Source organism: Scyliorhinus torazame, chromosome 15 (assembly GCF_047496885.1).
Source record: "Scyliorhinus torazame isolate Kashiwa2021f chromosome 15, sScyTor2.1, whole genome shotgun sequence".
Lineage (NCBI taxonomy): Eukaryota > Metazoa > Chordata > Chondrichthyes > Carcharhiniformes > Scyliorhinidae > Scyliorhinus > Scyliorhinus torazame.
The window spans coordinates 89,122,064-89,145,309 of NC_092721.1; the positions used below are offsets into that span (position 1 = coordinate 89,122,064).

Consider the following 23,246-nt stretch of genomic DNA (forward strand, 5'->3'; position numbering starts at 1 on the left):
TGGGTGTTAGTGTAGCTATTAGCACACTCACGATTGTTCAGCAAGTGTTTCCTAATCATGGAATCCAAGACTTTGGTCAGCCAATAGCAGGTGATATAATCTTCAAATCAAATAATGATGTATCGCCCTCCAACATTTACATTTTATTTTTTCAAAAGCAGCAAATTCTGTTTTATATTTCTCCACACCTAAATTTCCTCCTCTCTGTAAAGTTTTCCTTTTTTAAATACATTTAGAGTACCCAATTCTTTCTTTTCCAATTAAGGGACAATTTAGTCTGGCCAATATACCTATCTGCACATATTTGGGTTTGTGGGGGTGAGACCCACGCAGACACGGAGAGAATGTGCAAACTCCACACGGACAGTGACCCAGGGCCGGGATCGGACCCAGGTCCTCGGCGCCGTGAGGCAGCAGTGCTAATCACTGTGGCACCGTGCCGTCCCACTGTAACATTTCCTCAAATCTCTGGAAAACTGACGTGCAGATGGCGATTGTAGAATTGCAGCCTGCGACACCAGCACATTATGACGTGGTGGTACAGCAAGTGACTATACTCCCATAATATCCTTCCTGATCAATTCTCAATTTCAGCCATACTGTTTAGTGAAGGAGTCAATAGAGCCTAGAAGCTTCTGTTATAGAGAAGAAAGGAAATAAAATCAGAGCAGACGATAAACCACGGGACCTTTTTGTCACTCAAGAATGGTACACGTGTAATTAGAGGAGAAAGAGAGAACAATCAAAGAAGGTAGATATTCCGATTCCTTACATCTGGCAAGATATCTAAAGCACTATAAACATACATGGGAAAATCCCAGAGTTTGTTGCTGCAGTATAGACCGTTGTGTTTGTGGTCTTCAAAAATCAGGGGCCGGATTCTCCCAATGGGTGGCCAAGTGCCGACGCTGGAGTAAAAACGGGAGCGTTTTACTCCTGCGTCCGTTCCGGGACACCATTCTGCAGCCCACAGGGGGCTAGGACGGCGCTGGAGCGGCCTCCGCTGCCACAGCTGCTGATCCCGGCCTGAACCCGGCGCCGCAGGGTCCGCGCATGCGCAGTTGAGCCGGCGCCAACCAGCGCATGCGCAGTGGCCTTCTTCCCCACGGCGGCCCCAACGCCAAATGGCACAGGTCTACAGGAGCCAGCGAGGACGAAACGAGGCCAGAGGGCAGAGAAGCCTGCCCGCCGATCAGTGGGCCCCGATCGTGGGCCAGGCCACTACAGAGGCCCCCCCGGGTTCAGACTTCCCCCCACAGGCTGCACCCGGACCCTTCAACGCCGAAGTCCCGCCGACTCAGAGGATGTTAGAACGGGGCCGGCGGGTCTCGGCTTTTTGTTGACGGCCGTTCAACCTATCCAGCCCGGAGAGTCGGCGCATACCCCGACCGGTGCCGCGCCGACCACGCCAGTGCCGATTCTCCGCATTGCAGAGAATTGGGTCCCGGCAGTGTAGCGTGATTCACGTGGCGCCGAATCTCCGACCTGGCGGGGGGGGGGGGGGCAGAGAATTCCGCCCCAGCTCTATATGGGCTGGACTCTCCGCCCCACATTTCTGCCCCGACCCGCCGGCGGGATTCTCCATTATGCCGGCTAGTCAATGGGGTTTCCCATTGTATGGCAGCCCCACGCCATCGGGAAACCCCCGGGCGCCGGCAAAGTGGAGTATCCCGCCGGCGGAGAATCCCGCCCATGGTATCCAGAAGCACCACAATTGACCAATAATACTGATTATTAAAACTAAATCATTAGCTTGCATTTTCCGAGTTGGCTGTCCAGTTTCTGAGTCGAACTGGACCAGGACAACATTCAAGTTTAGGTTGATAAGTGGCAAGTAAAAGTCATGTCACACGAGTACCAGGCAATGACAAGAGAGAATCTAACCATTTCCTCATAATATTGAAAGGCATTACCAATGCGGAATTCTCCACTATCAACACCCTGGGGGTTACCACTGACCAGAAACAGAACTGGATTAACCATAGAAATACTGTGGCTACAAAAACAGGTTAGAGGCTAGGAATCCTGTGAGAAGCAGCTCATCTCCTGACTCCCCAAAGCCTGTCCTCTATCTACAAGGCACAAGTTAGGAGTGTGAAAGAATATTCTCCACTTGCCTGGATGAGTGCAGCTCCAACATTAGGTCGACACCATCCAGGGCAAAGCAGTGGCTTGATTGACATCCCACCCATAAACATTCACTCCCTCCACCATTGACGCATAGTGGCAGGGTGTGTGCAAGATGCAATGCAGCCGCTCACTAATGCTCCTTTGACAACATCTTCCAAACCTGCAGCCTCTACCACTTAATGCACAATAAATACTGGCCTAGCCAGTGACGCCCACATCCTATGAATGAATAAATAAAAATGATTATCCTCCAAGACCCACTACACATGTTCCTTCATACTGTTTGATCATTACCTCTGAGCAGCAGCTGTAGCAGCAGCATCCATGGCAAAATGACGCATCGCCCTTTCTTCCAAATACTTCTGTTCCCACTTTGTCATGTCAGCCTCCAGGGCCAGGATTCGTTCTTCCTTTTCCCGTAATAACTCCATCAGTGCTGGTGCATTGTACTCGGGAACGTTGGCCATTAGAGGACCACCATGCCGCTGTGAGGAAAAATAATCAATTGGAGTAAATCAACAGATGTAAAAGAAAATCCGTTTAATCAATTCAAGGTTCCATAGGTTTTTCTCACAGAACTGGTACAAGATAACCTACAACCAGTGTCATGCTCACATGAACGACTGGGTTAACTAAGGAAGCAGAGAAGTAATTTGTGCCAATTAATTCTAATTCATGCAAATTGCAAGAAATTTCCATTCCAATTAATGGCTCCAATGTTCATACATCTTCCCTCACCTAGAAAAATGTTAAAGTCAGCCACTGTCCGGCCGACTCCTGCAAACTGACCACCAATAATTTCTCACCTCTTATTTGTTCAGATCCAGAACAGTTTCCCTCTGTTTGTCTGGCTGTGCAGGTAATACATTAATAGCACATATAATCCTGTGTAAGCAATATATTGCCGGGTACAAAGAGGCTACTGAGCAAGAACTGCAGAACTTGGTTGATTGTGGTAGCTGAAAAAACTCCTGGAATGGAGCTCAATAGTTGTCTGTTTTTAGCTGTTCATTTAAATCGTTTTCTTTTGCCCAGTTATGTTGAGATAAACTATTTGTATCATGTTCCAAAGTTCCAATGAAACCTGGAAATAAGATAGGGCCAGAGTGTACTTGAGCGGATGGAGGTGTGACTCTTAAGGTCTCCTGAGACGAGGAGCAGTTAGCTGGAGACCTGCTCTCTGTCATTAACTCCGCATGATGTGGAGATGCCGGCGTTGGACTGGGGTGAGCACAGTAAGAAGTCTTACAACACCAGATTAAAGTCCAACAGGTTTGTTTCGAATCACTAGCTTTCACAGCACTGCTCCTTCCTCAGGTGAATGAAGAAGTGGGTTCCAGAAACATATATATAGACAAAGTCAAAGATGCAATACGATACTTTGAATGCAAGTCTTTGCAGGTAATTAAGTCTACTTATCCAGACGGAGCAATTGGAGAGAGGGATAATCACAGGTTAAAGAGGTGTGAATTGTCTCCAGCCACAACAGTTGGTAATTAACTCTGCAGTTCACAGGGGGTGAAATTCATATTTTAATTATAAAAAACAAGTCTACTTCTGTTTTTGTTCAAAATGGAATTCCACACATTGAGGCCAGTTAAGGTTGGGGTTTAGACTGAGACTGCCTGAATGGAAGTTCAACTGGACCAGAAGTATTAAAAAAATAGGTAGAGACCTGTTGCAGAGCCAGCTATTAATGAGCATGTCGTAAAGTTGAACAGTTTAATAAAACTATTAGTCCAGTTGCATAGAAGAATGCACACAGTATCTGCCCTATTCTCTTACAGTGCTAAGAAGCTTGACTGCCAAGGTAGAGCCTCAATAGAGTTTAAGACTTGGAATCATGGTTATAGCGTTTGAGCCTTAATCAGTTTCCTCTTAATGCTCTCTGCTGGGATGAAAATAGCCCTAGTCTCTTTAGACTCTCCACACAACTAAAGGTTAGAGATGTACCTCTGACCAAATTAGTGTCCAGTGAGGTTCCACAACAATGCTGCAGACTCTTAAATATTCTTATTATCTGTCCTCAAGTATTAGTACAAATTTTTGTTTCTAATACAGAATGTTGTTTGCATGATGGAATATCTGAGTCTGCTGATTGCTCTGTCTGAAATTCCAATATGCAATCCCAGTGGAAAAACACTATATGGAGATAGCAAATTGTAAAATATAGCCTGTAATTCTGATTTGTGGAATTTTCATCGGCCAAGTAATTGGAAACTAAGCTTAATGAGTTGTGATGTTCTTCAGTAGCAATCAACACCTGAGAAATGACAGTGAACATATATTCACACCTAGTTATTATATATTTGATGATTCACTATGAAAATGATCATCTGGGCCACAAGTATTGTTAAGGATCTGAATCATTATGCTGCTAATTGTTTAATCAGTATACAACTTGCTGTCTCACCATAACTCAATATTCAAGCTCTCATAATATAAATAATAGTGCATAAGAAATCATAGCGGTTTGCAGCACAGAAGGCTATTTGGTTTCTTGGTTCTTTGCTACAACAATTGAAGTGTAAGAGATCTGACCTTATCTCTACCTAGAGGTCTCTATTTTGCTCTGCTTTAAATAAAAATACTCTTTTTTCTTAAATGATGCACTAGTCAATACCTCAATTACACGCTGTGATGAAATGACCCTGCTGCAACAACCCTTCTGTGTAAAAACATTTCTTCTAACTTCTCTCCTCTGATCAATCACCATTTTTAAACTGATGGCTCACCTTGTTGCTGACTCCCCAACCAGAGGAACTAGTCTTTTCCCTACTGATCCTATTAAAACCTTTCATAATGAAAAAAATAAACTTATTTTAAGCTTCATCTCAGCTTGTTCCAGTGTAAGTAGTCCCAGTATCATTTTTTAAAAAATTGAACTAGTTTTCTAAATTTAATGTGAGAATTGTTCAATTGAACACTGCATAGTTTGAAGACAAGCAGTGAACAAGGTGATTTCAGCCAATGGGATCTATCAGTTAACCTTTCATGGCTGTATGAATAAATGCACAATGTTGTATGGTGCTAAATACTACAGAGCAGATAGGTCCATGGTATAATGCCAAGTCTATTTCTGTTCCCAATTTCAAAAGGCAGCAGTTATGACACTGAATGATTTCTGGGTTTTTGAGACAGGAAACAGAAAATCCATCCAGGGATGCGGTTTGTTGATTGCTATACAGTGATCTGCACTGCACACAGTTTCACAGTACAGAAGCAGGTCTTTCAACTCATATGCCTGTGCTGTGTATTCCATTTTATTCAACTCCCTTGCCCTTTCCACACAATTATTTTCTCTTTCAAACCTTCACCCACCATGCTTTTAATTTTGCTTTCTCATTACTCTGGTAGGGTATCCTACATCCTAACAACCCTCTGCATGAATAATTCTCTGAACACTTCCTGTTCTTTATAGTGCAATCTTGAACTTACGTCCTCCAATAACCAACTAATCGAGTATTGAAAATAGTTTCTCCCCGATTTCCAACTCCCCAAAATGCTCCAGGATTTTGAAAGCCTTATGTTTCCTCTTAATGTTCTCTGTTGGGATGAAAAGAGTCCCAGTTTCTTTAGTCTCTCCACACAACTAAAGGTTTTGATGCCTGCTATCACTTTTATGAATATATTTTGTACCCTCTCCACTTGCGTTAACACCCTTCCTGTGGCAACCCAAAACTGGACAGAAAATCTTGCTGGGCAGACCTGGCATTTCCAACATGTGCACCCATCAGGTGACGTTCTGCAGCAGGACCACAACTTTGTTCAATTGCACAGTGTATAGACCAATAGTATTTATACAGAATATTACAGCCAACTATTTTTTTTCTTTCAAAATAAATTCAAAAACTGTTTTGCAAAGCTTCTTTATAGAGAACCCGAGTCTCCTCCAATTCTGGCATCTTGTACATCCCTAATTATAATCATCCCACCATTGCTGGCCTTGCTCATGGATGCTTTGGTCCGAAGCTCTGGAATTTCCTCCCTAAACCTCTTTGTCTCTTTACCTCTCTTCTTCTGTAAGATGCTCCTTAAAACCTACCACATTGACCAGGCTTTTGGTCATCTGTCTTCATAATTCATCTGTGGCTCAGTGCCAAAACTCTGCTTGACAAATTCCTTCTAAAGCACCCCGGGACATTTTTCGGTGTTAAGTGCACTTAATAAATACAAACTTTTGTTGTTGTAATGTGATTGCAATGGTTTCATGTGATCCAGCCAGGCTAGAACGCTTATATATTCACCACTGGTGCAGAGCAGAAAATCCTCACAAACTGACAGAGGTGACTAAATAGAAGAAAGGCAACAATTTAAAGATTTCCTAATCCTTGCAATCCTTGCATCTTGTGCAATTAAAATTGCCTTTTAAAACTGTACACTTTGCAGTTGTATGTGATGGTGCACAGAACCTTTTCCTGATACAAAACGATGCCCGAATGCAGCAGGTACCTGTTGCACTCGAAGAGATTCCAGCTCTCGCTCCAGCCAAGTGCGCAGCCTCCGTTCCATCTGCTCTCGTTTTTCACAAGCTGCTTGCAGTTGTGTCAAGGCCTGCTGCAGCTTCTCTACCCTCTCCACGTATACTTGTTTCTTCCTCAACTGTCAACAGAAATAAACATCAGCCCAATGGATTAACCGAGCTAGAAAATAACTCGTCTTTCATCACACAAATTCAACATCAGTCACAGAACAACCCATATTGGGCAATCTGAGCAGTAAGGAACACCTCATGCAACAGGCAGTCTAGTTTTCCTAACCGCATATCCAAGCACTAACGCCTGATGTCAGGGTGTTCTGACAGCAAACCAAGAGCACAAATGCTGAAAACTGGGGACAGGATCATTTGGAGGTGATGGGGGTCTCGGCCACTGTCTGGAGAACCAGTAAGATACCTGTGTCGTCTCTTTTAGGGAAGGCCCACCACATCTTGTGCCACTCAGGCAGTGAAAAGGACAGTGGTGAGCCTTCTTCCAATGTCATGGACCCCAGAGGCACAAGTCTCACCCATCAAGAGCTGCCAGCAATCAAAGGCCACCAACTCTTCATTATCCAACAGTATCACAAAGAAATAGTCCAGTTTATTTGACCGTCACACATTCTCGGTCTGGAGGGATGGAATTAGAATGTTCCAGTCAGCAATTTTAGCTTTGTCACAAGAGCATTTGTTCTACTATTAAAAATTGTCCTCTGAGCAAAATTGGGTTGCCCTACCTTTTGCAGGTGCCTGACTGTCTACATTCAAGAAAACGAAGTCCGCATATGTCCTAACTAAGATTGTTAGAAGAATTGCTACAAGCTGTCACCAAAAAGGGAAGTGTTTAAAAGTGTTTAAAAAGTATTTGAATGTGGAGCTGGAAGAAGCAGACTATCTCAATCCACCATCGTCAGTATGGTTTTATGAAGGGCAAGTCATGCTTGACAAACTTGCTCGAGTTCTTTGGGGACATAGCCAGCAAGGTGGATAATGGGAACCTGTGGATGTGGTATATCTAGACTTCCAGAAGGCGTTTGACGAGGTGCCGCATATAAGATTCATCCAGAAGCTGAGATTGCAAGGGTTTGGGGGTAGAATACTAGATTGGATTGAGGATTGGCCGACTGACTAGAAAGCAGAGGGTCGGGTTAAATGGGTCCTTCTCTGGCTGGTGAACTGTAACCGGCAGGGTGCTACAGGGTTCAGTCCTCAGACCTCAACTGTTTACAATCTATATAAATGATCTGCAAGCAGCGACAGAGTGTAACATAGCAAAATTTACAGACAGATAGGCATGGAGATTGGGCCAAAATTTGGCAGATGGAAAAGTGTGAGGTTATCCATTTTGGCCGAAAAAATAATCAGGCAAATTATCTAAATTGGAAAGCAGATTCAAAATGCGTCTGGGCAGAGGGATCTGAGTGTCATTGTTCATGAATTGCAGGAAGTCTGAATGCAGGTACAAAATGTAATAAGAAAGACAAATGGAATGTTAGCGTTTATTGCAAAAGGACTGGAGTATAAAAGTAGAGATGTATTGTTGCAATTTTATAGGGTGTTGGTGAGACCACATCTGGAGTATTGTGTTTTGGTCTCCGTATGTGAGCAAGGATATGGTGGCATTCGAAGCAGTTCAGAGAAGGTTCACCAGATTGATTCCGGGAATGAAGGGGTTGATGTTATGCATCTGCGTAGGCCTCACCCCACAACACAAAGATGTGCAGGGTAGGTGGAATGGACATGCTAAATTGCACTTTAATTGGGGAAAAACAATTTGGGTACTCTAAATTTATTAAAAAATAAATAAATTGAAATTAAAATTCTGTGAGCCTAAAAACCCAGGGCAGTGAGTGTGGTAGTTGAGCAATTTAGGAAATTCATAATTTTCTAACCACAGGATAATCACGAACACCATGGGCGGGATTCTCCAATCCCACGGCAGAGTGTCCACGGCGTCGTAAACGATGTCGCGTCTTACGACGGCATGAACGGGCTGCTCCCAGGACTAATTCTGGCCCCTACTGGGGGCCAGCACGGCGCTGGAGCGGTTCACGCCGCTCCAGCTGCCGATCCCGGCGCGAACTGTGCGCCGCGGGATCCGCGCATGCGCAGTTGCACCGGTGCCAACACGCACATGCGCAGTTGCGCCAACACACGCATGCGCAGTGGCCTCCTTCAACGCGCTGGCCCCGATGCAACATGGCGCAGGACTACAGGGGCCGGCGTGTAGGAAAGGAGGCCCCCAGCCACAGAGGCCGGCCCGCCGATCTATGGGCCCCGATCGCGGGCCAGGCCACATCGGAGCCCCCCCCCCCCCCCGGGGTCGGACACCCCCTCCACCCCACAGGCCGCCACCCGACCCTTCAACGCCGAGGTCCCGCCGGCCCAGAGCAGGTTAGAATGGCCGGCGAGACTCGGTTCATCTTTTACGGCCGCTCGGCCCATTCGGGCCGGAGAATCGGTGGGCCGGCCGCGTAGAGCAGCGTGCGACTGGCGCCGCGCCAACCAGGCTGGCCCCAATGGCGCCGATTCTCCGCTCTGCGGAAAGTTGCATGCCAGCGTCGGGGCGGCGTGGCCCGTTCGCGGGAATTCTCCGGCCCAGCCCAGGGCTGGGAGAATCCCGTCCCATAAATTAATGCATTAGTGAAAGTGCTTCTGGAACTGACTTCATAATTATCTTGAGGAGATAATCCTGAAGGACAAGGCCAGACTCCCAAAGAGCTCAGTACAAATTCCCTCCATTGATCTGCAAAAAGCAAATGTTAACAATTTGGACGCGTCGTCAATCTTTGCTGCAACATCTTGAGGCATTTTTCACTAAATACTTCAGTTATTTGACAAACCAGGTCATTCTCAATTTAGTATTGCTTAGTGAGAGAACAGATTTGTTAATTTTTACTTCACAATACCAGTACATCGACCAAATGAATGACTGAAGCAGCTAGCTCAGCACAAGACAACCTCTGGCAGATGCTGGAGTTGAAGAAACCACAACAGATACTGTACAAAAGTGTTTTGCAGAGCGCAGTGGTCCATTAATTCTATGTGCTTTCTGGTCCACGATTTATGGTTGTTTTGTACACTGCGAGCTATGCCAAGACATAGCTCGCAGTGTACAATACAGTTTTAATTTTCTGTCGGGAGAAAGGTTAAAACAAACACTTGTGGAATAATACTGTTGTAATGACAAGGAACAAACCAAACCAGACATTACATGGCAAGTTCAGTTTAGCCACTATGATTTTATGAACTTGTTTATAACACTCCAGCTCCTCACCCCATGCAAGTGTTCACGAATGAACACAAATTTCAGAGGCTCGAATTTTTGAGGGGGTCGTCCTCAATTCCTGCTCAAACTTCATTAATGGACTAGGTGGGTAAAGCATGTTAAAATGGCAGAAATTTCCATTTTCAACTATTCAAGTAATTTATCCATGAGTTCCACTGAATTCACGTTAGAATTGGACAAACACCTGCGTGAATTCAGGGCCCTGCTGGGTCAGGCAGTTTTATGGGAATCCTTAATCGATGGCTACAACAGGCATTAGGCCCCTTGTATATCTAAATCAGGGGCCTAATGCCTGTTTCAGCCCAGTTCTGTGAAATTGAATTTTACAGACTGCACTCGAGAAAACAACTGTCCAACCATTTGTATTATGTACAAGACTTCCTGTTGAACGTTTTTTCTCATCATAAGAGTCCGAATAGTTACAGTGCAGATGGAGGCCTCTTGGCATATTGTGTTTTGCCAGTTCTCTCCAAGAGTAAGTCAGCAAGCCACTCCTCTACCCACAGGGTAATCAGCTCCAGAATAAAAAAGGACACTCGCCTTGATGCTAGTGAGACTGTGGAGATCAGGGGTGTGCTGCCACAGGAGCGGGGAGGTTGGGGAGGAGTACATACACAAGTGTCCACACTAGGTCATTTCTACATACCAACAACAGTACACTTTGTCCAGTCCAAAAACAACCATCCGCCACTACTATTCACCACTGTTTCCTATCACTCAGCCATTTCATATCCATGTTGCCACTATCTGTGTTATTCCATGGGCTTTAATGTTTCTGGCAAAGTGATTTTCAGGCACTTTTTGGCCATGCTGAGCCTGAAACTCAGCGTGGCTGTTGAAAGCTAGGAGACCCCCCCCCGGCCAGGATCTACCCAGCTCGCCACACCTCACAAGATCGAACAGGCAGGATCACATTTTGGCAAATTTGCATAATAGAGCGAGGCAGTAAGCCTCACTCTAATGTGCAGATTCCCAATGTACCCGAGGCTTTGGGATTCAACCCCTTCACCTCAGAGACCTTGGGCGAGCACCGTTCAGCACTGGTCCCCACAAATGGGGGATTTCATAAATCCGCACTGGCTTTCATTCATTTATCCAGATTTGTCCTCGTGACTTTTTTTAAACTTATGCTTTCGCAGGATGTTTGTGTTGTTGGCTAGACCAGAAGTTATTGCCCATTCCCAATTACCCTCAAGAAGGTGGTGGTGAACTGCCTTCTTGAACCACTGCAATCCATATAGGTAGGTACACCCATAGTGCTGCTTGGAAAGGTGTTCCAGGTTTCTGACCCAGCAACATTGAAGGGACGGTGATATAGTTCCAAGTCAGCATGGTCTGAGGCTGGAAGGGAATTTGCAGGTAGTGGTGTTCCCATCTGCTGTCCTTGTGCTTCTAGGTTGTGGAGGTCACAGGTTTGGAAGATTGTCGAAGGAGCCTTGGTGAATTTTCATAGAATCCCAACAGTGTAGAAGGAGGCCAGTTGGCTCATCGAATCAGCAGTTGTTGCAGTGCATCTTATAGAATGTACACACTGCAGCCACTGTGCATCAGTGATAAAGGGAGATAATGTTTAAGTGATAAATAGGATTCTAATCAAACGGGCTGCTTTGTCCTTGGTGGTGTCGAGCGTCTTGAGTATTGTTGGACCTGCACTCATCCAGACAAAGTACAGAGTATTCCATCACACTGCTGACTTGTGCCTTGTAAATGGTGACAGGTTTTGGGAAGTCAAAAGGTGAGTTACTTTCCGCCTCTGACAGTTCCTGCAGTGACAGTCTCTATATAGCCAGTCCAGTTCAGTTTCTGATCAATGGTAGCCCCCCAGGATGTTGTTCCTGGAAGATTCAGTGATGGTAATGCCAAGGAATGTCAGAAAAGATGGTAAGACTTTCAATTGTTGGACATGGTCATTGACTGGCACTTGTGTGGTCTGAATGTTATCCAGGTCTTGCTGCATTTGAACATGGACGTCTTCAGTATCTCAGGAGTTGCGAATGGTACTGAGCATTGCGCAATCATCAGCAACAAACGCCACTTTGACTTTACGATGGAGGGAAGGTCATTGACGAAGCAGCTGGAGATGGTTGGACCTAGGTCACTACCTGATGAACCTCTGCAGCAATATCCTGGAACTGAGATGATTGACCTCCAACAATCAAAACCATCTTCCTCTGTGCCAGGTATAACTCCAACCAGTGGAGCGTTTTCCCCAATTCCCACTGACTTCAGTTTTGCAAAGGCTCCTTGATGTCACATTCGGTCAAATGTTGCCTTGATGTCAAAGACAGTCATTCTCACCCCACCTCTGGCATTCAGCTTTTATCCATGTTTGGACAAGACTGAAATTAGGTCAGGAGCTGAATAGCCCTGGTGGAGCCTAGACCGAGCAGGCTATTGTTGAGTAAGTGCCACTTGATAGCTCTGTTGATGACCCCTTCCATCACTTTGCTGATGATTAGGACTCCTAACTTAGAACTAGATTAACCTTTCCAAAATCTTTCCCATTACAGAGGTTAAACTCTGTAGTTGCTGGGCTCGTCTTTATACCCTTTCCAGAAAAAAGGTGTATGATTTGCAATTCTGCAGTGCCTTGGCACTATCCACATGTCTAAAAAGGATTGGAAGATTTCAGCTAGTGTCTCTACAATTTCCACCCTTATTCACGCAGTATCCTTAGAAGCACCTCATCTGGTTCTGGTGGTACATCACCTTTTCGTGCAACCTGTCTTCCTAAATATCTGCTCTTTAATGAATTTTTAGCCCATCCAGCAGTTCCACTATTCCCTATTTCACAGTGATTTGGACAACATTTTCTTCCTTGGTAAAGACAGATGCTAAGTATTCATTTAGTATTTCTGCCTCCAGACAATCCTCTTTTTGGTTCCTGTTTGACCCACTCATTTAACCATACATGCTCCTATAGAAGACATGCAGATTCCCTTTTATGTTAGCTTGCAGTCTCTTCTCATACTTTCTCTTTGTTTCACGTATTTCTTTTTCACTTCTTTTCTGAGCTTTATATATTCGGTCTGATTCTCGATTGTGTTGTCCACCCGACATCTGTCATGTGCATCCTTTTCTGCTTCGTCTTACTCTCAATCTCTTTCAGCATCTTGGGTAATTTGGCTTTGGTTGCCCTATCCTTTCCCTTTGTTGGAATGTACCTGTACCGGAACCATTACCTCTTTAAAGGAAGCCATTGTTTCATTCTAGCTTTGCCTGACCATCTTCAATTCCAATTTACCTGGGTTATAACCGGATTGAAATCAGCCCTCCACCAGTTAACTGTATTTTCTCTGGATTGCTTCTTGTCGTTTTCCATTGCTATCCTAAACCTTGCTATGGTCCCTTATTGATACTTGATCCACTTGACTCACCTCTTTCCTCAGAACCAGATCCAGCAATACCTCCCGTCTCATTGGGCTGGCAACGTTTTGACCTAGAAAATGTTTCTGAACACAATTCAGAACTGTTCCTCCTCTCTGCTCTTGAATTATTCTAATATACACTGCGATATTAACAGTGTAAAGTCCCTTTTTTAAATACTTAATAGTTTTGTGCCTCTCTATAATGTCCTTGCAAATTTATTCCTCTATAAATGGGTGATGTTCCCTTGGCTTGGGGTCTAGAACAAGGGGTCACAGTATCAGGGTACGGTGTAGGCCATTCATGATTGAGAGGAGGAGAAACCTCTTTACTTAGAGGATGGAAAACCTGTGGAATTCTCGAACACAGAAGGCTGTGGAGACAAGTCACTGAATATAGTCAAGAGGGAAATAGATAATAATAGCTTCATTGAGAATTTGGAGGCAGTTTTGCCAACACTTCGGGTTGGGGACAGGGTCAAGGGAAATGCCGATTCGGGGGAACCACAGATTTGAGCCAGGGAGGTGGGATGGAAATTTTCGGAAATGGGAGGAGAAAGGGATTAAGACACTGAAAGATTTGTTTCTTAGGGGTCGGTTTGCAGGATTGAAGGAGCTGGAAGCGAGGTATGGGCTGGAGCAGGGGGAAATGTTTAGATACATGCAGGTTTGAGATTTTGCCAGAAAGGAGATACAGAGCTTCCCGATGGAGCCGGCCTCCACATTGCAGGAGGAGGTGCTGATGACAGGGGAACTGGAGAATGGGGTAGTGTCGGCGGTTTACGGAGTTATTTTGGAAGAGGAGAAGGCACCACTGGAAGGGATCAAAGCAAAGTGGGAGGAAGAGTTGGAAGAGGATATGGAGGAGGGGTTCTTGTGTGAGGTTCTCTCAAGAGTGAATGCCTCCACCTCGTGTGCGAGTGGTATACAGAGCACACCTCACGAGGGCAAGGATGAGACGATTCTTTGAAGGAGTAGCAGATGTGTGTGAACGTTGGGCGGGGGGGGGGGGGGCTAATCACGTTCATATGTTTTGGTCCTGTCCAAAGCTAGAGGATTACTGGAAGGAGGTTTTTAGGGTAATTTCTAAAGTGGCGCACGTGAAACTGGACCCGGGCCCCCGGGGAGGCCATATTCGGGGTGTCGGACCAGCCAGGGTTGGAAACAGATGCGGAGGCAAATGTTGTAGCCTTTGCTTCATTGATCACCCAAAGGCGGATCCTGATAGGTTGGTGAGCAACCTCTCGACCCTGTGCCCTGGCGTGGTGGGGGGGGGACCTGTTGGAATTCTTGACTCTTGAGAAGGTTAAGTTTGAAATGAGGGGAAGGATGGAGGGGTTCTACAATTCATGGGCATTATTCATTATGCACTTTCAAGAACTGGATAACATCGAATTTTAGTTGAAGGGGGGGGGGGGGGGGGGGGTGGGAGGGTTGCGGCGTGTGTTAATGGTGACTGTGGGTGATTCCTGATTCCTTTTTGTCATTTGTTTATGTGAACATGCGGGCTAATGTTTGGGGTTTGGTGGGAGGATGGGATCATTGTTATTGAGATAGGGATTGACATATTTACTACTGATTATTGTTTATTGTTGGTGGATGTAAATTTGGGTGTTAGAGGATCAGCCATGATCATACTGAATTGCAGAACAAGCTCTAGGGGTCGAATGGCCTACTCCTACTTTCTATGTTTCGATATGGATATTAGCAATGATCTCAATTAAATCAAATTAAACATTCTTCAGAATTTTGGGTTATCAGCCCACCTCATCCTCCAACCTAACCACTTTGGCCTGGGTGTTGCTCAGTGCCTGATCCAAGATTTCAATGTGCCTCCGCTGGTCCTCGTTGGCTGAACGCATCGTGGCCAGTTCCATTTCCAGTTTTTCCTCTTCCTTCAAGTGCTCTTTGTCTGAATGAAAGATGGAGAACAAGGTTAGGTCTATGTGGTAGTTTTCCTGTTAGCTGGGACCACGCCAGATAGCATTGGGCAGGAAGAAAACCTAAAGCAGAGTTTAAATTACCTGACATTTTTCTTCTCATTTGTAAATCTTGGCTGGTATAGCACATTATGGAGGAAATATCAATGGCCAGCCTTTCAGAACTAAAGGGGTGAAGACTTTTTTAACCACAATTTTTTTTTTGTAGAATTCAGCTACTGACTAGGAAAAGAGGAAAAAGTTGAGACAAACTGTCAAAATTGAGAGAATTTATAGCAAATGCACTAGGTCCAGAAAAGTAATTCTTGGATCTATCAAAGCTGAATAATTGGCCTTTTGGGATTTTTACATAATGGTCGCAATTTCCACTGATGAGGAAAAAGTCATTCCCTCGTTTACAGATATGGAGTAGGATTTGGTATAAGGCAAGAAAAGAAAACTGATGTGTAAAATGATACAATAGGTGCATTTTGGACATCACTTCAACACCTACTTTGTTCATTATTCTAATTATGAGGAAACCTTTTATGAGGCTAGGTATTAAAATATCATGGGCGGGATTCTCCGAACCCCCGCCGGGTCGGAGAATCCCCTGGGGGGTGCGTGAATCCTGCCCCGCCGCTCCGACACCGGCTGCCGTATACTCCGGCGGCGTTTTTTGGGCGGGGACGGGGATTACGCCGCGCCGGTCGGGGGCCGTTGGCAGCGCCCCCCCGGCAATTCTCCGGGCCCCGATGGGCCGTGCGGACGTCGGTTTCTGGCCAGTCCCGCTGGCGTGGATTGGACATGGTCCCACACGGTTGGATCTGGCTGGTAGGCCAACTGGTGCAGTCCTCAGGGGGGCGCGGGGGATCCGGCCCTTGGTAGGGGGGGGGGGGGGGGCACGGTGGCCTGGCCTGCGATCGGGGCCCACCGATCTGCGTGCGGGCCTGTGCCATGGGGGCATTCCTTCCTTCCGTGCCAGCCCCTGTAGGGCTCCGCCATGGCCGGCGCGGAGAAGACACCCCCTGCGCATGCGCTTGAATACGCCGGCTGGTCTGCGCATGTGCGGAACCACGCTGGCGGTTCTGCGCATGTGCTAACTCGCGCCAGCCCTTTGGCGCCGGTTGGCGAGGTGCCAACCCCTCCGGTACCGGCCTAGCCCCTGGAAGTGTGGAGGATTACGCACCTTGCAGTCGGCCCGACGCTGGAGTGGTTCGCGCCACTTTTTACGCCAGCTTTGGGCCATCGCGGGGATTCAGGAGAATCCCGCCCAATAAAGCTAGCACTCATTTTTCTGAAATGGGCTTGCTTTGTGATGAACAAAGAAAACGCTTTGACAAAGAGTCATCGGACTCGAAACGTTAGCTCTTTTCTCTCCCTACAGATGCTACCAGACCTGCTGAGATTTTCTAGCATTTTCTCTTTCATTTCAGATTCCAGCATCCGCAGTAATTTGCTTTTATAAAGAAAACTACAATACAGGAACAGGCCCGTGTTTGGGTGGGTTTCGCCCCCACAATCCAAAGATGTGCAGAGTAGGTGGATTAGAAAGAAATTTTAGAAAATTGTTCAGGGTTCTTGTCCAGTGTCCTAACAAATGCTGGGACAAACAAGAACAAAGGAATGTACAGCACAGGAACAGGCCCTTCGGCCCTCCAAGCCTGCACCAACCATGCTGCCCATTTAACCTAAAACTTCTACACTTCCGGGGTCTGTATCCCTCTATTCCCATTCTATTCAAGTATTTCTCAAAATGCCCCTTAAACGTCACTATCGTAGCCTTTTCCACCATCTCCTCCGGCAGTGAGTTCCAGGCACCCACTACCCTCTATGTAAAAATCTTCCCTCGCACATCCCCTCTAATCTTTGCCCCTCGCACCGTAAACCTATATCCCCTAATAATTGACACTGCCACCCTGGGAAAAAGACTATCCACTCAGTCCATGCCCCTCATAATTTTGTAGATTATCAGGCCGTTCCTCAACTTCCACCATTCCAGTAAGAACAAACCAAGTTTATCCAACCTCTCCACTTAGCTAATGCCCTCCATACCAAGCAACATCCTGGTAAACCTCTTCTGCACCCTCTCTAAAACCTCCACATCCTTCTGGTAGTGTGGTGACCAGAATTGAACACTATATTCCAAGTGTGGCTTAAGGTTCTATGCAGCAGCAGCATGACTTGCTAATTTTGATACTCATGCCCCGGCCGATGAAGGCAAGCATGCGTATGCCTTCTTGACTACCTTCTCCACCTGCGTTGCCACTTTCAGTGACCTGTACATCCAGATTCCTTTTAAGGGTTCTGCCATTTACTGTATATTTCCCACCTGTATTAGACCTTCCAAAATGCATTATCTCACATTTGTCCAGATTAAACTCCATCTGCCATTTCTCCTTCCATGTCTCCAGCCGATTTATATCCTGCTGTATCGTCGGACAGTCCTCATCGCTATCCACAATTCCACCAACCTTGTATCAGCGGCAAACTTACTAATCACACCAGTTACATTGCCTCTAAATTACTTATATATACTACAAAGAACAACAGTCCCAGCACTGATCCCTGTGGAGCACCACTAGTCACAGCCCTCCATTCAGAAAAACAAGTTTAGACTTGGACGGATAATCAATCCCCAGTATTCCAATTCAAGCTAACATTGAGCTTCAGTGTAACAGTGTAGGAGGCGGAGAGGTTTGTTAACAGTTCATTTTGCAAGTGTGACACTGAACTACTGGTCTCATTATTTCAATTCTTTGCCCCATTCCCACCCTGACCTCGCCTTCCTACAGTCTTCTAATGAAACTCAACATAAGGTCAAGGAACAGGATCTCATCTTTCGAGTGAGCACCTAACAGCTTTTCGCATACAGCACTGAGACAACAATTTCAAATCAGAACCGTGCCTTAATTTTTTCATACATCAGCCATTAATAATGACTCAACTCTTTACATTTATACTTTCTCTGGAGCATCTTCTGTTTCTTCACTTGCCCGATTACTATTGCCCTTTGCCTTGCACTATCATGCATTTTCACATTTTATCACTGCTGCCTTCCACCCTATCACATCCCCTTTTTTCTTTTTGTTCACCCCACTGCGCACCACCCTTTCCCCACCCCGACTCCCCACTGAACATTCTCCTCGTGTTGGGTGTTCTGGTTCACAAACAAGCCAACAATGCTGGAAGTGGTGTAACGCTATTTTATTTTATTTACTGTTCAACATACTGTAAACGTGGGTATTAGCAATACCAGCTTAACTGTGGACCCTTTCCTATCACTAGCTATGGTGAGGCACTCAGCACATGGTGAATGTCTGTGATGCAGGCTGTGAGCTCTGTGCTCCGAGCTGGCTGCTGCTAGAATGAGCGGGAACTCTCCTGTCCCCTGTCTTTATAGTGCATGTGCTCTCTCTGGTGATTGGCTGCGGTGTTGTGTATGCTGATTGGTCCCACTGCATGTCCATCAGTGTGTGTATGTGATTGCACCATAATGTACAGATGTATATTATGACAGTTCACCCCACTGCGCACCACCCTTTCCCCACCCCGACTCCCCACTGAACATTCTCCCTTGCCTCTGTACTTGCTCAATTTTTTTCTGTTCTGATGAAAGACCATTGAATCAAAACATTATACTGGTTTCTCTTTCCAAAGATGCTGCCTGACCTGCTGAGCATTTCCAGAATTTTGTGTTTATATTAGAGGGAGACAGACTTCTGGCAACAGAAAATTTAAAGCACAGATCCAGGAGCTATACCGGTCAGAATATAAACGTTTCTGCTGCTACATAAAGGATCTATTTCAATTAATTCATAAATACTTGATTCATCTTGTGGTTCCCCATGCCAATCTATTGGTACATTCATCTGCAAAGAATTTTAAATGAATGGGCCAAAATAAATTTTCAAATATGGCTTGGATTATTTAATGGTAGTTTGAAATAACTGTAAAGGAAAATCATTGAAGGCAGAACACAGCCATTCAAAAATTAAGCATTTCTCCCTCGACTGCAATGAAATGAGAGATTCACAGTTTCAAGGAAAAGGTTTGAAATAATAAGAGGGATTAACAGAGGGAAAATATATTTATTCGGGAAGGGGATGAAGGAAGCTTGTGGCTTATTATGAATGCTGATAATCGGTTTCTTTAACACTTCTCATCACTTAACATATGCATTAAGAAACACTGAATGGTTTTGGTTTGTTTATGCACGCAGGGAAGTATCAAAAGACAACTAAACACACAAAAGAACTCTGAGCTTATGAACATACAAATTAGGTGCAGGAATAGGCCATTTGGCATCTCAATATACTTGATATTGGTATACTTCCCAATATAGTTAACTATTACTGTTTTGTATAACAAAATAATTCACTATTTGCAGAATAATTCATGTCAATAGGCTTGCAGTTGGTAATTACAGTCTAGGTGGTGTTTCATTAGTACTGAATTACAGTACATATATTAAAACTATTAGAATGCAACACTATTTTCACACATACGTGATATCAATACCCTCTGGCTCGAATTACTTAAAAAAATAAATTGTTGGCTATTTTGGAGCATTTTAGGAAAGCAGCAGAACTTTTAATTAATCACTGCAGGGTGCAACATAAATTGTAATTTTTCTTTAGTTTTGATTTATAATCAAAGCCCATGGAGAAAGTCTAGTAAGAACAACAATTATTCAACCAATCACAAATTAGACTTAAAAGGATCCTATAAGTGCTTGATGGCGGAGTCAGTTCACATATCATCTGGAGACCAGGTGGAAAGTCTCCTCTGCTGATACAGGGGGAGATCTTGTGGCCTAGTGGGTAGCATTCCTACCGCTGAGTCAGAATCTCAGGTTTGAGTCCCACCCCAGGACTCAATGGCCAAGGGAGTTGTGTTCATAACAGAGCCAAAATAGATTGACGATTAAACTACAAATCCTACCTACCAACACTTGCCAATGGAAAGCAGTAAGAGCTGGAGAGAATCCTGGTCAGCCCATGTGACGGAAAGAAAGCTGCAGCCTCCACCATTCTTTTCCATAGCTCCAGGCTACAATCTGCATATAAAAGTGCCTCAGCAACTCAGACTCCGAGTGATCTGCAACACACCACTGCCACCAATACAGGGGGCGGGATTCTCCGACCCCCCCGCCGGGTCGGAGAATCGCTGGGGGCTGGCGTGAATCCCGCCCCCGCCGGTTGCTGAATTCTCCGGCACCGGATATTCGGCGGGGGTGGGAATCGCGCCGCGCCGGTCGGCGAGCCCCCCCCCCCCGCCGATTCTCCGGCCCGCGATGGGCCGAAGTCCCGCTGCTAGAATGCCAGTCCCGCTGGTGAGAATTAAACCACCTCTTTTACCGGCGGGACCAGGCGGCGCGGGCGGGCTCCGGGGTCCTGTGGGGGGCGTGGGGCGATCTGGCCCCGGGGGGGTGCCCCCACGGTGGCCTGGCCCATGATCGGGGCCCACCGATCCGCGGGCGGGCCTGTGCCGTGGGGGCACTCTTTTCCCTCCTTCATCATTTTCCGGCCTTCACCATGGCCGGCGCGGAAGAGACACCCCTCCTGCGCATGCGCGGGGATGATGTCAGCAGCCGCTGACGCTCCCGCGCATGCGCGGACTTCCGCCGGCCGGCGAAGTCTTTTCGGCCCCGGCTGGTGTGGCGCCCAAGACCTTTCCCGCCGGCTAGCGGCGCGCCAACCACTCCGGCGCGGGCCTAGCCCCTCAAGGTGAGGGCTTGGCCCCGGCCCGACGCAGAGTGGTTCCCGCCACTCCATCCCGCCGGCACCCCCCGCCCCGCCGGGTAGGGGAGACACCCGGAGATTGCAATCAGAGGGCCCACCGACATCTTCACCCCCACGATTTTTGATAATGCTTCAAATATCGGCCCCCAAAGCACCACCAATCTTTAACATGACAAAACATGTGGACATGATCTTCTGGCCCCACTCCACATCTCTCACACTTATCCTTTATTTCTGGAAAGAACCTGCTCATCTGGGCCCACGCCATATGAGCCCTATGCATCACTTTGAACTGTACGAAGATCATCCTAGCACAGGGCGACGTTACTTTCACCCAGTGCATAATCTCACTCCAAACCGCCCATCCCAACTCCATTCCTGCTCCTCCTCCCAGTGCCCACCAGCAATCTGGAAATGTCCTTGATCTTCCCATCCCCCAACTTGTCTGGCGATAACAATCTGTCCAATGTGCTCCGGCAACTGAGGGAACGGGGTTACCTCCTTCGGCACAAAATCCCGCAAATGTATATACCTGAACAACCGCCGCCCTCGGCGGCTGGTGTCTCTCCTGTAACTCGCCCACCTATGCATACCTTCCTTACATGAACAAGTCCCTCACCTGTTCCCTATGCCACCACCGATATGTCATATCCATACCTGCCAGGGCGAACCAGTGATTCCCACAAACAGGGGCCAGCACTGACATACCACCCCACCAAAATGCTGCCTTAGTTGGTTCCAGACCTTTAACAATGAATCTAACGATAGTGGGAGGGCATCCCACCTCTTCAGATTGTATTTATGCATTGTGGCACAGTCATGGGCCACCTGAATACCCAAGTACCTGAACCTACTCCTTGCCAACCTAAATGGTAGGGCACTCAAATCTGCCCTTCGCCCCAGGGCATTCACCAAAAATACTTCACTTTTGGGCATATTTAATTTGTAGCCTAAAAAAGGGTCAAACCTCCCTAATATGCCTATTATCCTATTATAAATTCCAATGGGTTGGAAATGTACAGCAACAGGTCATGCACATACAGAGAGATTCTATGCTACCTGTCTCCCCTTACAATGCCCAACCACTGCTCTGATGCTGGAGCTCAATAGCAAATGATTCTGTAGCCAGCACCAGGAACCCCTGCCTTGTACACCTATGTAACCGGAAATCTCCCAAACTAATCAAATTTGTCCTGACACTAGCCGTGGGGACCACATATAACAACTGCACGCATGAGGTGAACGCAGGTACAAACCCAAACCTCCTCAGGACCTCAAACAAATACCTCCCTATTCTATCAAATGCCTTCTCCACATCCATGGACACAATAACCTCCAGCACCCTACCCTTTGACGGCCTAATGACCACATTCAATAATCATATAATCTTGTTTGACAGCTGTCATCCCTTCACAAAACCAGTCTGGTCCTCCGACCACACATACTGCACACACCCCTCCAACCGCCTCGTCAATGTCTTAGCCAGCACCTTCACTTTTGTGTTTAACAGGGAGATGGGCCTATATGACCCACACTCCACTGGGTCCTTATCCTTCTTGGGGAATAATGAAATTGCTGCTGAGCCAACATGGCCGGCAGCTCCCCCTCTGCAAAGAATCTCCAGGAGATGGGGCGGCCAATTCCGGCAAACCATTTGTAAAAGTCGACCGGGAAGCCACCCGGCCCCAGGGTCTTTCCGACGGCATCGACCCAATCACCTCCATAACACCCTGTAACTCTAGTGGCACCTCGGATCCCTGCCCCTTCCCCTTCTCAACCTCTGGGAACAGCAGCCCATCCAGAAACCTCATCTTCGCCTCCACCCTTCGAGGCTCAGACCTTTAGAGCCCCCTGTAAAAGTATCAACAGTTTATTAATTCTCTCTGGCGTCGTCACCATCTCACCACCCCCTCTCATCCCTGCACGACAACTTGTCGTCCCAATTGATGTGCTAACAGGCGGCTGACGTTCTCCCCATACTCATACAAAACCCCCCTCGCTCTCCGAAGCTGGCCCATCGCCTTCCCTGTAATCATCAAATAAAATTCCCCATGCAACTTCTTCCGCTCCGCTAAGAGCTCCCTGGTTGTGGCTGTAGAATATTGCCGGTCAACCTCCAAAATTGCACCCACCAATCGTCGCCTCTCCGCCTTCACCACCTTATCTCTACAGAGGGGTGCAAGCCCAGACCCCCGCTCCTAGACCCTCACCTTCCCCCTACCAACAAGAGACACACACCCAAAGGCTGAATAAATATAAAATGTTCTGATTCTTTAGCCTTCTGGTTTGTTGGGTTGTTATGAAACAATCTTATGCACAGCC

The 23,246-nt window shown here is 46.5% G+C and overlaps 1 protein-coding gene across 2 annotated transcripts in view; it reads right to left on the reverse strand.

Annotated features, from left to right (window-relative positions):
- LOC140391674 (angiomotin-like protein 1) overlaps nt 1-23,246 on the reverse strand; it is a 244,233-nt gene that overhangs the window by 10,676 nt on the left and 210,311 nt on the right. For both annotated transcript variants that reach the window (XM_072476407.1, XM_072476408.1), the window contains 3 exons: nt 15,028-15,173; nt 6,583-6,732; nt 2,425-2,615 (listed from right to left, as the gene is read on the reverse strand). In XM_072476407.1, the coding sequence (XP_072332508.1) occupies nt 2,425-2,615; nt 6,583-6,732; nt 15,028-15,173 (487 nt within the window). The remainder of the gene's footprint in view (nt 1-2,424; nt 2,616-6,582; nt 6,733-15,027; nt 15,174-23,246) is intronic.